Source organism: Oryctolagus cuniculus, chromosome 11 (assembly GCF_964237555.1).
Source record: "Oryctolagus cuniculus chromosome 11, mOryCun1.1, whole genome shotgun sequence".
Classification (NCBI taxonomy): Eukaryota; Metazoa; Chordata; class Mammalia; order Lagomorpha; family Leporidae; genus Oryctolagus; species Oryctolagus cuniculus.
Genome location: NC_091442.1, coordinates 103,443,346 through 103,458,588, shown reverse-complemented (window position 1 = coordinate 103,458,588; position 15,243 = coordinate 103,443,346). Strand labels below are relative to the sequence as shown.

The 15,243-nt window shown below is 39.0% G+C and overlaps 1 protein-coding gene across 1 annotated transcript in view; it reads right to left on the bottom strand.

Annotated features, from left to right (window-relative positions):
* The window catches only part of NR1H4 (nuclear receptor subfamily 1 group H member 4), a gene marked incomplete at its 5' end in the record, with an annotated part of 60,581 nt that overhangs the window by 20,326 nt on the left and 25,012 nt on the right, over positions 1-15,243 (bottom strand). The window contains 4 exon segments of the mRNA NM_001082726.1: positions 4,394-4,493; positions 4,822-4,920; positions 7,541-7,674; positions 9,613-9,753. Of these exon segments, the coding sequence (NP_001076195.1) occupies positions 4,394-4,493; positions 4,822-4,920; positions 7,541-7,674; positions 9,613-9,753 (474 nt within the window).

The following is a 15,243-nucleotide window of genomic DNA, read 5'->3' as shown; positions in this document are numbered from 1 at the left end:
GAGCACGCTTTTGCCTCAGGGATGAAGCCTCTTCCCACATAACCCCAGACCTCACTCCTGCACTGCAGTCCTGTCTCTGCCCGGCTTTCTCTACCTAAAATAGTATTTGCTGGCACTCTCTAGCACCTACCTGCTGTGTTTTCATTCACAGAACTTACCAGTATCCTACTTGATGTTACAGACGTATACTGTAATTGCCTGTCATTCTACTGGAATGTGAACTCGGGGACAGAAGCTTTGTCCATTTTGTTTACTTTGACTATCCAGCCCCTGGTACATAATAGACACCCAAGAAATGTTTCTTGGATAATTGGATGATGTACTGAATAAATAAATGTGTGAGAAACAAGACGCAAGCTGGTGTGCATGCTGAAATTCACACTAATATGAATACACATAAATAATGCCATTTGGGTTTCATTGGCTTAGAAAATTGGTAAATAATAGGGCTGGTGCTGTGATAAAGCCCTGGCCTGCAGTGTCAGGATCCTATATGGGCACCAGTTCAAATCCCGGCTGCTCCACTTCCAATTCAGCTCCCTGCTAATGTGCCTGAGAAAGCAGTGGAGGATGGCCCAGTTCCTTAGGCCCCTGCACCCACATTGGAGCTCCTGGCTCCTGGCTTTGGATCAGCTCAGCTCCAGCCATTGTGGGCAATGGAGAGTGAACCAGCAGATAGAAGACACACACACACTCTCTTTTTCTCTTTTTCTCACTATCTTTCAAATAAATAAAATAGATCTTAAAAAAAAAAGAAAATTGGTAAATAGCAACACAGGTTGAAGAGGACTATGCAAAGGATTAAGTATCATTACCCTAGGGCACTGTGGCATAGTGGGTTAAGTAGCAGCATGGGATTGAGTACCACCTCTACTATTTTTTTTAAAGATTTATTTATTTATTTAAAAGGAAGAGTAACACACAGAGAGAAGAGACAGAGGGAGAGGTCTTCCTCTGCTGGTTCAATCCACAAATGGCCTCAACAGCCAGAGCTGGGACAATCTGAAGCCAGGAGCCAAGAAATTTTTCTGGGTCTCCCATGCAGGTGCAGGGGCCCAAGCACTTGGACCATCTTCCACTGCTTTCCCAGGCCGTTAACAGAGAGCTGGATCAGAAGAGGAGCAGCCAGGATACAAACTGGTGGCGATATGAGATGCCAGCACCTCAGGCAGAGGCTTAATCTGCCAAGCCGGGGTGCCAGTCCCCCACCTCCACTTCTGATCCAGCTTCATTCTAAGGTTTTGGGAGGCAGTGGATGGTGGTCCAAGTACGTAAGTTTCTGCTGCTCACATTGGAATCCCAGAAGGAGTTCCTGGATCCTGGCTTTGGCATGACGCAGCCCTGGCCGTTGAAGGCATTTGGGGGGTGAGCCAGCAAATGGGAGATTCTCTCTCTCTCTCTCTCTCTCTCTCTCCATCTCTCTCCTCTTGTCTCTCTGCTTTTCAAATAAACAAATATTTTAAAAGAGAGAAGATGGTAACTATCCCAAAAGATCTAGGAGTTCTGTTGAAGACAGAAACCATGTTTTATTCCTCTCTGGTCTCCAGCACCTTGAGAAGTACCTGGCACAGGTGATGCTCAGTGATCAATGGAATGAAAACACCACATTTGGTTTTTCAAAAAATAGCCTTTCACTATTGCTATTATGTGCTATTATTGTGATTTTGTAATAATATTATCATTTCCTTCTCATTTGCCTTTCATTTCCTTCTGTATTTTTAATTTTTCCCCTCTGCTTCACTCATTGAACCAAAATTAATTCTGCTCCTTCCCCGAGGAACTAGGCAAGGCACTGGGAAGGAAGATATGTTAAGATATTGCCATTGCTCTCAGATAAGCTACATTCTTATGAATAAGACTTTTTGGCTTCAATTATTTCTTGGTTCAAGATCAACTGACCATTTGAACTGAAAAATCTTCCCCCATAAATAGCCAAAAACATGTATTTCTCCTTTCCCAATTTTCCCCTCCCCTATAGTTTTAACTCTTATATAATCTTGTTTTTGAGCAAGAATGCCTTCAGCTTAGTTAGCATATAGCAAATTAAGTTTCTCTTTAATTCTTAATAAAGAAATGAGATAATATAAATATTTTAATAATAGTGAAAATTCTCTTGCCACATTTTGTGAGTGCTTTGTAGGCTTATGTCTATCTATGACACATTTAATCAAACAGCAGCATAATGTCAGCAAAAAAGGCAAATTAGCATGTCTAATTAAAATGCTATGCAGAAGCTACCTACCATAATTTAACAGTGCAGTGTTATGCCTATGTAAGTTATTTATTATACTCTTCTAGACTGTGGAATTCTAACTGCTAATATTTTTTAAAACACTGAAATAATGTAAAACTATTACTTAGACAGTATTGATAATATGAGAGAATTTGAGATTGGGAGATAAAACCCCCGCATTCTAGTTTCTATACTGGGACTATCAGAATGACTATGGGTTGGGGCCTGCATTGTGACGTAGTGGATAAAGCCACTGTCTGAAGTGCCAGCATCCCACATGGGTGCCGGTTCATATCCGCTGCTCCACTTCCAATCCAGCTCTCTGCCATGGCCTGGGAAAGCAGTAGAGGATGGCCCAAGTCCTTGGGCCCCTGTACCCACATGGGAGACCCAGAGGAAGCTCCTCACTCCTGGCTTCGGATTGGGACAACTCTGGCTGTTGTGGCCAATTTGAAAGTTAACCAGCAGATGGAAGACCTCTCTCTCTCTCTCTCTCTCTCTCTTCCTCTTCTCTGTGTAACTCTGACTTCAAATAAATAAATAAATAAATAAATCTTAAAAAAAAAAAAAAAGAATGACTATGGGCAAGTCTTGCTCCCTCACCTCACACATACAGTTGTTCATCGAGCCTATTAATACTTGACTCTTTCTTCAGTTGATTATTTCCTCGATCCTTCTGTCCCACTGCTAGAGCTTTCTCATGTCTGGACCTGTGCAGCAGCATACTAACTGATCCTGCCTGTCTCCAGTCTCTCCCTACTCAAATCCATCTTACACAAACCCGATGAAGTCACATCTTTGTAAAAAAAATTTCATTTTCCTCCTCTCTAAAACCATAAAAGCCACCAAAATCTCTTTACCAATTGGGACAAAGAGTAAATTCCTTAGTTAGGCCCTTATCAGTCTGGTGCCAACTTACTTTATTGTCTACGATTTTTCTCTCTCATTTTGAATAATCATATTTTTGTTCATGTCTCTTCACCTTTTCATAAGCAGATCTCTCAACTTGGAGTGCCAACTAGAAAACTACTTTTTCTTTTATTCCTAAATCAAACATGAGCCTCTGTAAAGTCTCCCTAACTTTTCCAGACAGTCATCAACTAACTCCTCTATATTCAAACAATACTTGTGTGTGTGTGTTTGTGTGTGTGTGTGTGTATGTACCAGAGAATTTCAAAATGTTCATGAAACCAGGGAACTAAAGGGTAAATTTATTTCATCACAAAAAAGTTGTGAAATCTACACATAACTTTTCTTATAATATGCATTTTTCCATGAACTTTTTGGAAATTCCTCATATATATATGGATTTCAAAAATTTTGCAGTAAAATAAATCTATTTTAATTCCATTTTCCATGAACTTCTTGTAGTACACATAATTGTTCATATATCTATATCTATATATATATAGACACACATATATATAGTAGCTTTTAACCATTCTTCTGAAGGTTATAGGTAAGTGCTTCATATATAGTAGGCATCAATATTTACTACTGAATAAATAAATGGATAAATAGAAATTTTGCAAAGTCTCAAATTTTAACCAGCAATTTTGAAAAATTATCACAAATGATTTTAAATGTATTTTCTGCCTCCTACATTTCATGCATATTTATTGTTTTAAATTTATTTTTATTTATTTGGTAGGTAGAGAGAGAAAGAAAGAGACAGAGAGATTTCTGATCCCATGGTTCACTCCCTAAATACTCACAATGGCCAAGATGTGGAAAGACAATCCTTGTTTCCCATGTGGTAGGTAGGAGCCTAATTACTTGAGCCATCACCATAGTCTTCCTGAGTAAGCATTGGTAGGAAGCTGGAGTTAGGACCTGTACCCCAGTATTGACTTGAGAAGGTGGTCATCTTTAACACTAGGCTAAACGCCTGCCCCCACATTAATTTAAATCAGTTCAAAGATGATTTCCATCTTACAATGAAGATATTTGCCTCCCTCAACATGAGAATAATGTTATACAGTGTGACAGGGAAATAACTACATGTAAAACTAGCTGACAATAGGAATATTTGTTTCAGATCTGATCTCACAAAATATTTTGAGCATTGAAAGAAACAATGTATGTAAAATGGTTAAAATAATCCATGCACATATGTAAACACTCAGTAAGCATTAACTTTGATCATTAAAAAAAAAATACCTGGCAACTTTTTTGTGAACTCTACGAGGACCTGTACGTGACTAGTAGCCATTTCTGTTAAAATGAGAAAATTTTCTTCTGCACTGAATTCTTCTTTTAACTAAATTTTAAGAAAAAAGCACATGATTAATAAGTATATAAGAAATAAATAAATCAATATAAAATAATTACAACAAAAAATGGTTTAGGTAATAAAATTTAAAGATCCACCTTATATTTCTAAGATCTTTGGAGAGTAATTAGTATTACCAAGCTAGATGTGGGACTTCCTACTCTTTAATTGCTTAATATTGCTAAAAGTTTAAATATATAATAAATTCTCAGCTCTAAGCATTTCAAAGTAAAATATTCATATATAGATTCCATCTCCAAAGTAGTGAGAGAAAATATTAACTTTAAACCCAAGTATTTTCAGATATTATACATACAATTTTATTTGTTACTTCTTGAGGCATCCTCTGTTTGTTATACGAGTCTGTAATATAATGTAGAAGATTCTGCTGGTCTGGGGTGAGTTCAGTTTTCTCCTACACTGGCAAGAAAATAAAAGGTGTTAGGGAAGGCAGTTACAAGGCATTCTTCTTATATTGCATTTATCTGGAATGAACCAACAGCAGACATTTTTGAAAAAGACCCTAAATATGGCAGAATAGGGAATGATGTACTGCCCTAGGCTAGGGATAAATAGTAAAAAAAAAAAAAAATTGTAGGAAGGGCAGTGAGCTCTAATAACAGAGTGTAACTGCTTTCTCTGGATCCTTCAGCAAGCTTTAGCTCATTTCATTACACTTGTCCCAAGTTACTCATTTTCCTGACTGTAAAATAGGGGTTAAAATATTTATTTATTTCATGGGAATAAATAATTTTCTGGATATGAAGCCAACTGAGCTCATTCATATAGAAAGTCAGGAAAAGTTCAAGATTTGATCAAAATTAAATAACTTTTTAACATGCAAAATGAAGAATTCATCTAAGAGTATTCACATATGGCAGAGTTCAAGCAACTGTCACCCATAGACCCATCTGCTTTTTTTTTTAAAGATTTATTTATTTATTTGAAAGTCAGAATTACACATAGAAAGAAGGAGAGGCAGAAAGAGAGAGAGGTCTTCCATCTGCTGGCTCACTCCCCAGTTGGCCGCAACAGCAGGAGCAGTGCCAATCCAAAGCCAGGAGCCAGGAGTTTCCTCCAGGTCTTCCCATGGAGGTGCAGGGGCCCAAGGACCTGGGCCATCTTGTACTGCTTTCCCAGGCCATAGCAAAGAGCAGGGTCAGAAGTGGAGCAACTGAGTCTTGAACTGGTACCCATATGTGATGCCAGTACTGCAGGCATTCAGCCTTATCCACTACACCACAGCGCCGGCCCTCAACCTGCTTTTATACATAAAGTTTTAAAGGAACACAGCCACACTCGTTTGTTTATATACTGTCTGTACTACTTTTGCACTTAAATGGTAGGGTTGAATAGTTGGGATAGAGACCATATGGCCAAAGCCTAAAATACCTGGTTCTTTAAAGAAAAATGTTTGCATGTGTCTAACATCTCGGAGAGTCATCAGTCTGGACATTTCAGACCTCAAATACTTCTTTTTTCTTTAATAAGATCTTTTGAAGAGTGTGAATAGTTGTGTTAATTTTTTGTTTCCTTACAAACGAAGTATTATGGCAAAATAATGCTTTTATAAAATTATTTTTTCTGAGATGAATAAAAATAACATATTTGAAAAGCTAAATATAGATAAAATTTTCTTTGTCAATAGTACGATACATATAGAGAAGGATGTGGCTTCAACAAGTGTTCCTTTGGTTTTTCAGCCAGTGGGCAAGCTAAACTCTCCCCAAATGTCCTGTGTGTTATCACAACATGTTTACCTAATCATCCCAGATGCTGTTCTTCTGTGTTATCCTCAGCTGCTCAAAGAACTTTTTAAGAATTTTTGAACACATGGGAAGGGCTTTTTTTTTTTTTTTTTTGCTCACAGATTTATAATCACCTTGTTTTACACAGTGATCAGGACTAACCCACTTCCCCTGTTGGGTCCATATCCTTACCAGTTGTGAGCCTCCTTTCTTAATAATGATGGGAGGGGGGTGGTCATCAAAACACCATGGTGGTGGGGAGAAGATGGGCATTTGGCTTCAAAACCAGTTAAGAGGCTGAAGCCCTATATCATCCCATATTACAGTGCCTGGGTTAAAGTCCTAGCTATGCTCCTACTTCCAGTCTCCTGTCAGTGGGCACACAAGTAGGCAGCAGGTGATGGCTCAAGTACCTTGGCCCTGCCACCCACATGGGAAACCTGGATTGAGTTTCTGGGACTAACTTCAGCTTGACGCAACCCTACCTATTATGGGCATTTGAGGAACAAACCAGCAGATAAGAGCTATCTTTATCTATCTATCTATCTATCTATCTATCTATCTATCTATCTATCATCTATCTATCACTGGAATAAATACAATTTTTTAAATTTCAAAATATGTAATTGGAAAAATTCATCATATACAACAAAGCATTCCCAAAGGCAGTCACCAGGTAGTAGGAATGGAATGGAGCCAGGAAGAACTTTCACTTGTATATCATATGCTGCAATTATTCAGATTTTATACTGAGGCATATGTCCCTCTCTTGATTAAAAGGCAAGGAAGGGGGCCGGCGCCGCGGCTCACTAGGCTAATCCTCCGCCTAGCGGCGCTGGCACACCGGGTTCTAGTCCCGGTCGGGGCGCCGGATTCTGTCCTGGTTGCCCCTCTTCCAGGCCAGCTCTCTGCTATGGCCAGGGAGTGCAGTGGAGGATGGCCCAAGTGCTTGGGCCCTGCACCCATGGGAGACCAGGAAAAAGCACCTGGCTCCTGGCTCCTGCCATCGGATCAGCGGCCATTGGAGGGTGAACCAACGGCAAAGGAAGACGTTTCTCTCTGTCTCTCTCTCACTGTCCACTCTGCCTGTCAAAAAAAAAAAAAAAAAAAAAAAAAAAAAAAAAAAAAGGCAAGGAAGGAATCATCTGTTGTGCACAATTGAAATGGAAATTACACAGTGACCTTGGCTCTCATGTGAAAGACGCCTGGCCAGATCTCTAGGTTCCTAGAAGCTCAGCTCCTGCTGGCTGTGGCCAACACGTGTCACCACCCATTGCATGTTATTACCCTGCATGACTTCGTTGTCGACGTCACTTGTCGCAAGTCCGGTCCTTCGCTGTCATCATTAGTGGTCTGATCTGTGTGCTGCTTCACATTTTTTCTCAGTCTTTTCGATTTACACTGAATTTCAGTTAACAAGCCTGAAAAACAAACACAGAGACTTCACCAACCACAGAAAGTACTGCTGTGTGTGTGTGTGTGTGTGTGTGTGTGTGTATGAACAGCTGATGTGTAGCAAGTTCAGAAAACCCCTTGTGCAATTTGGCACAAAACTAATTCTAGTGCTTCTGACATTTAAAAAAACGAGAAAGTCAAGGTTTAATTCTTGACTGTGAATAAGAAGTGTAACCTCTGTGATCTCAGTATCTTCATTTGTAGAATGGAGATTGCTACCTCATTGAGTTTTGTAAAGATTAAATATAATCTGATAATTTTTCTAAAAATGACATTTATGTAAAGAATCAGTGATACTATAGTATTATTGCAAAAGCAAGGTATTCCATCAATAAAAGGATGAATACCACTCTTCCAATCTTGGTTTAGAAGGCCTTGAAAGATGGTGTTTCAGAATATGGCATTAATGGGATTTTCACCCATGTTTACATACTGTGCCATCAGATGTATATTCAAATTCACAGAAAATACATAATTAAACTTACTGAGTAAAAAAATTATTAGATTCTTTTAGGAAACATTTTTAAATGTTACTTGTCAGAGTTACATAGACTATTGAGAATATATAGTTAAAGATGTAAAGAACTCAAGATGATTTTGAAAATTCTTTTGGACAAACAATAGTAGCATTGATTTACACTTAAACAGAGCTATTGCAAATAATGTAGAATAATATTCCATATTCCAATTAAATTTCCTTATTCCTTCAATGTTAATGACACAAAATTCCACAAATTTCTTTGTGCAGAGAATTTATTTCATAGAATTGCAAAAGATCTTCATCTTTCTCCTGAATGGGTTTGTGTGTATAAATAATATTCTCTACTTTTACAGGTGAGCCTATGCCAAATGCCCCCAGAGCTTCAGTTGGAACAAGTTCATATTTAAGTGATGAGCAACATGAACCAGCAGGATCAAAGTGTTTCCAGTGTGAGATAGGATACCAGCACTAGCCCCTGTGGCTGGCTCTTGTTTCATGTCTGCTAAAATGAGACTGTGATCGGCCACTATAAAACTTTCATCCAAAGAGCTGGATTATTTACACAGATCTGTTTTTTCTCCCTTCTGCATGCATTATTTCTCTGGGTCCATCCCAGTTTGCTTGTACAGTTTGGGAACAATAGGACTGGAGTCATCTTCCAAAGGCTTTTGTTTCCTGCGGCATTCCCTCCCTGAATGCTATCATCCCCTTGGAGACTTTTGTTTGTCTATTTGTGTTTTGAGGAGGAAGAGGACAGATCGCAAAATCTGAGCAGTCTGTAGAATTTGCAGATTGAAAAATTAATTATGTTATATACTAGCATGCATTCCAGTTTTTTAGGTAGGTTATGATTCCTCACAGAGTTAGCAGTTCATACAGTGTCTCTTTATCAGATTGAAGGACAAAATTATATTAAAACTCAGAGTAGTTAATTTCCTGTGTAAAGCTATACAAATTTGTTCAAACCTGCTCTAGGAGAAGATGAATTCTTAATGAGTCAGTTTAAAACTCTATTTAGACAGTGCAGAGGCAGTTAGACCTTATAAAACGTTCTTATTTTTCTCCACAACTGTGGATCATTGTGTTAATAACACAATAAATAAGAAATATATTAAAATCAAATTTTGAGGAAACTTTTAGATTATCATCTCTAAGCTCGTGAAAGTATGTTACTTAACTGTGTGGTGGTGCCACTTCACTACCATGCAACAAAGAACAATAAAAAATAGCTGTTTCTTTCAGCCAAATCCCATGCTCTTGGGCTGACAGTCTAGACAATGTCAGTTGGCCAGGTAGATCTCTTCTTTAATGCAAGAAGTACCCCCTCTCTGATAGGAGTTATCTGACATCTGCCTTTTTAAGAGATTTTTAGTTAAAGATTTTAGAGAATTTAGTTGCTTGAAGTGAATACCTGTATACATACATTCAGCCAACATTCCCATCTCCTTGCATTTCCTTAGTCGACATTCTTGGCACTTCCTTCGCATGTACATATCCATCACACAGTTGCCCCCATTTTTACACTTGTACACTGCATTTTTAGTAATGCTTCTCCTGAAGAAACCTGTGGAGGAAACACTGAAAGTGTAATAAGGTCCTAAGTTCTAAAGACTTCTCAGAAAAACACAACATGCTTGGATTGAGCGATGTCAGATCATTTCTCTACTGAACTGCTGGAGAGTGTCTAGTCACTCCTTGGGTATAGCAGTAACAAATGGTACTTCGAATTATATTGCATGATCGAGAAGGCTACTGCATACATCTCTCAAAACTAAAAAGTCAAATTTGAATTATGGTCCTTCTTAAGAAAAATTTTGGTTTGACTTTTAAGTTATACCATTTTCATATACCTTTATTGGGGGACAATTATGTGGCAATGAGTGCTAGATGCTGGTGCTATGAGGTTGAATTATTCTTTCCTGTCCTCCCAGAGTTTAAAAGTTGGTTGACAGCAAATATATGCAAATAACGAACCAAGTGAAATTAAAAGTTGCATGAGTTTTTTTTTTTAAAGATTCATTATTTGAAAGGCACAGTGACATAGAGAAGAGAGATAGAGAGAGAAAGATTTGCCATTCTCTGGTTCACCCCCCCCCCCCAAGTGGCCACAACAGCCAGAGCTGGAACTGGGCCAGACTGAAGCTAGAAGCCAAGAACTCCATCTGGGTCTCCCACATGGATGGCAGGAATTCAAGTACTTAGGTTGTCTTCTGTTGCCTCCCAAGTGCATTATGGAGAAACTGGATTGAAAGGAAGGCAAGAACCAACCCCGCTGGCCGCGGCTCAACAGGCTAATGTTCCGCCTGCGGTGCCGGCACACCAGGTTCTAGTCCCAGTCGGGGCACTGGATTCTGTCCCAGTTGCTCCTCTTCCAGGCCAGCTCTCTGCTGTGGCCCGGGAGTGCAGTGGAGGATGGCCCAAGTTCTTGGGCCCTGCACCCGCATGGGAGACCAGGAGAAGCACCTGGCTCCTGGCTTTGAATCAGCACCATGTGCCGGCTGCAGCAGCCAGTTGGGGGTGAACCAACAGAAAGGGAAGACCTGTCTCTCTCTCTCACTGTCCACTCTGCCTGTCAAAAAAAAAAAAAAATTAAAAAATAAAAATTAAAAAAAATCAACCCCAAGCACTCAGATGTGGGATGCGGACATGACAAAATGTGGCTTAACCCATTGCACCAAATGCTCTGCTCTACATGAGTTACCATGGGAGGCTGTTATGGGGTAGAACAGACATAGAGAATGGTCCGTTTTGGATAAAAGGTCAGGAAACGAGGTGAACACTGAGCCAAGTCTTGGAAAGTTTGTTGCTGTTTGGGGCATTTGGGGACAAACTCACATTCAAGGTTATTTAGTGCTTAATATGACAGCCTAGTGTAATAATAAAAATGCCCATCTTGATTTAAAAGTGAACACAAACAAGGGTCCTGCAGTCTGTGAAGGAACGTGACTGGCATCCTTTCTCGTTTTCCCTCTTCCCATGTCTCAGTCCCACTTCTACTCTTTCTCCTGTAGCAGGATAACCATATTTCCCAACACTTCTAGAGGCAAGGGGGGTGAGGAATAGGGAGAGGATTGTGAGAGCCAAGGGAAGAACGGACAGGGAAGCACTTATTTGACAATTATAACACTCCCCTTATTATCCATAGTTTCACATTCCTGTTTCAGTGACTGAGGTCAACTGCACATGTCCTATATTGCAGAACCTGGGTTTAAGGCCCAACTCCAGCACCTGGCAAATGATTGGGTTCTTGCCATCCATGTGGGAGACCTGAACTGAATTTCTGACTTCAGATTCAGCCAAGATATGGGCTAGTGGATATGAGTTCTCTTTCTTACTCTTTCTTTATCTATCTATCTATCTACCTACCTACCTACTTACCTCTCATCTCTCCCTCCTTCTCAGATACATAAAATAAAATGAAAAAATTATTTAAAAATTCCAAAAATAAATAATTCAAGAAGCTTGAAATTATATTCTGAATAAGGTGATGAAATCTCATACCATCCTGCTCTGTCCCATTAGGAACTGATACATCCCTTTTTCCTGTTGTATCCAGTCTGCATACCCTGCCTACCTCATGTGTTTGAGAGAAAGAGACCACAGTCACACACAATTTTGATTACAGTGTATTATTATAATTGTTCTATGTTGTTAGTTATTGTTAATCTCTTACTCTATCTAATTTATAAATAAACTTTATCATAGGCATATATATAAAGGAAAAAATCAGTACTATCTATAGCTTCAGGCATCCACTGGGGAGGAGGCTCTTAGAACATAATCCCCATGGATAAGAGGGGACCATGGTATTGCCATTAGCTGTGCTTGGCAAGATTTCAAAGTTGATTCTTTTCCTCTTGTCTTAAATTCTTTAGAGAACTCCTCCTATCATTGGGAGACTTTCATCTGCACTTCCTTGATGAGAGCGAATACAGCCTTATGCTAGCCCATGGTGTGTTGTGTAATTCCTTCTTCAACATCTAGGAATGTGGAAATTCGCACCACACTCTGTACATGGAGATCTCTTCAGGTGACCTCTAGGCATGGCCTTAAGATAATTCCATGCTGGCTTTATCTGGTTCAAAAAACACCAGGATCATAAAAATCTCTCCTTCATATCCATAAGCAGTTGGCCACCTTACCTCTGCCTTTCAATTATCTTCATACCTCTGACAAAATTAAGATCATGAGTCCTTCCTATTTTAAGAATGATAAAACAATATTTAATATTTATTAAGCACTTACTAGCTATGATTCTAAACCATTACATCCATTTAGTTGTTTAATTCCTATCAATTTTTTGTGATGAAGATGATATAACATGTCTCAATAGTACAGATGAATAATAAAAGGTACAAAGAAGTTAAGATACTGGGCTATGATCACATGGTTAATAAGTAACCTAGGAGAGTTTAAACCCAGGCATTCATGCACTGAAGCCTGTACTCTTTAATTGCTATCCTACAATTGCTTCCATTAGGTCACAAGTGAGTAAAAATACTTAATACTAAGTATCTACTATCTGAAAATTGCATTATCTGACTTGGAAGATCTAAAGATCAATAAAACATTTCTTATCTTCAGAGCTTCCAACTTAGTAGGAAGACAAAGAAGAGTAAATTCACAGTATACTTCAAGATAGTTAGACAGAATAGCCAAATAAGTTTAAATTTCAGGATCACAAAATATGTTTGCAAATGTAATGTCACATTTTGGGGGAGGGGCAGCAGTGGCATTGAAGACAGGAAGATTAGCATATTTATTATGACAATTTTCTAGCAGAAGGCAAAAAAACTATCCAAAAAAGTGAGTATAATTTGATGATTTCCCAACAGCAAGAAGTCATGAATCTTGAGGATAAAGCATTACATGGGCTGGGAGTGACCCTGATTAATTCAGAGTAGGAGACTCACAGAGTGTTCTATGAAGGAAGCAGAATTTAAGCATGACCTTGGACAAACAGTAGGAAGACATACTGGGAAATGAGCAAAGGCAATGGATTATGGAAGTTCCAAGGAAGGGTGGATAATCCATGTTGGTAGGATGGTAGAGAAAGGTATGTAATGGCAACAGGCTGTGATTTAATGCTTTTGGGCATCAAGTAAAGGAGCTGAGCCTTTACCATGTAGAAAGGAAGAAGCCATTCAAAGATTCTGGCAGAGAAGTTGTGACCTAACATGCACCTTAGGAAGAAACACTGGAGCAAAATCAAGAAAGGTGACATAGGAGATTGGATGCAAAAGACCACACCTCAATATAGCTGACAAATGACCAATGCCTGAATTAGACCAGGAGAGAACAGGGGAAGAAGTGAGGAAAACATTCAGACCTTGGTAACTTGCTAAACATGAAGACATAGGCTAAAGTAAAAATTAAAGATGTTAAGGTCAACGAAGTCATGATGTTGCTTGCAAATTTGTCAGCTGGCATACATTTCAGTAGGAAAAATCTACACATTTTCTAAATGTCTAGACAAATAAAGTCTAAAAAAAGACTTCATACTTCAGATCAGTGTTGATGTTGAAGAGTGTAAATACCAGAGTGTGCATTTTAAAAGAGATTAAAAGTGAAAAGAGAACTTCTTTTTCCTGGTACCAAATCATGAACTCAATGAACACATTAGCCTTCATGAATCAAGCCTTCTTAGTAATCTCTAGCACCTCCCAGAAATGATTCCCTTTCAAAGTGCCACAGACACTGATAGACAGCTCAATAGTTAATAGAATAAAACTGCTTATTCCAAGATGAATTGAAGAACTGTGCATAGAACAATTGTGCAGCCTTTTTTAAAATACTCTGGTATTAACTGAAAAAGAAATCATTATCATTTCAATGGCTGAATTAATTAGCTTTCATTCTGAGATGGCAACACAATATTATCATTACATCGTTTAAACAGGGGTACATATACTGTATTTATATTTATGCAAATCTATCCATACACCCACCTCTGCCTCTATCTTGCTCTTTCTTGCACATATTCAACAATGCTCATATCAGAAAAGCCATTTGAAAAGAAATGGAAAGGAAATTCACTGAGGAACAGAGCCTTACTGATAATAAAACATGAATAGACAGGGTTGGCACTGCCGTCTGGAGAATGCGTAGCAGGAGGAGGGATCCTTAGGTGGCAGGCAAATAGCTGTAGGATGGTATTATAGAGATCCCTCAATTCTGTAGAGTATTTCCTACCTACTTTTCTACTTCTTTATAAAGGTAGAGCTCATGATACACCCTATTCCCAAATCATATACACATCCATGTATACACACAAGCTCATACCAGACTCCAGTGAGGGACACTGGTACCTTGCCCTGAACCCTAACATATTATTTTAAAACTTTTTATGGTCTACAAGCTTTTTAAGCAGTAACACACAGAGCTGAGTAATCAGAGACTTTACATCCAATCTGACTTAAACAAAGACAGCTTTTATCTTGTGCCAGGCACTTTTCTAAACACTTTACATAGGGTAACACATTTAATATTCAAAATAATCCAGTGGAATAGATACTATTATCATCTCCCTTTCCTGGAAAAGGAGAGTAAGTCTTTTTGGGGTTAATTTGCTCGAGATTTTACAGATAGTACATAGTAGAGCTCAGATATGAAGCTTGATTCAGACTCTGCTCTTTTTTCACATTTTAAAATTTTATTTAAGAAATATAAACTTCATGCATTTAATATATACAAATTTGGGAACATGGTGATTCTTCTCCTTCTACTTCCCTCCTGCCCATACTCCCACCCTTCTATCTCATCCCTCTCCTATTTCCATTCTTATTTTTACAAAGGATCTGTTTTCAGTTAATCTTTTTTTTTTTTTTTTTTTTTTTTTTTACAGGCAGAGTGGACAGTGAGAGAGAGAGAGACAGAGAGAAAGGTCTTCCTTTGCTGTTGGTTCACCCTCCAATGGCCGCTGCGGCCGGTGCGCTGCGGCCGGCGCACCGCGCTGATCCGAAGGCGGAAGCCAGGTGCTTCTCCTGGTCTCCCATGGGGTGCAGGGCCCAAGCACTTGGGCCATCCTCCACTGCACTCCCGGGCCATAGCAGAG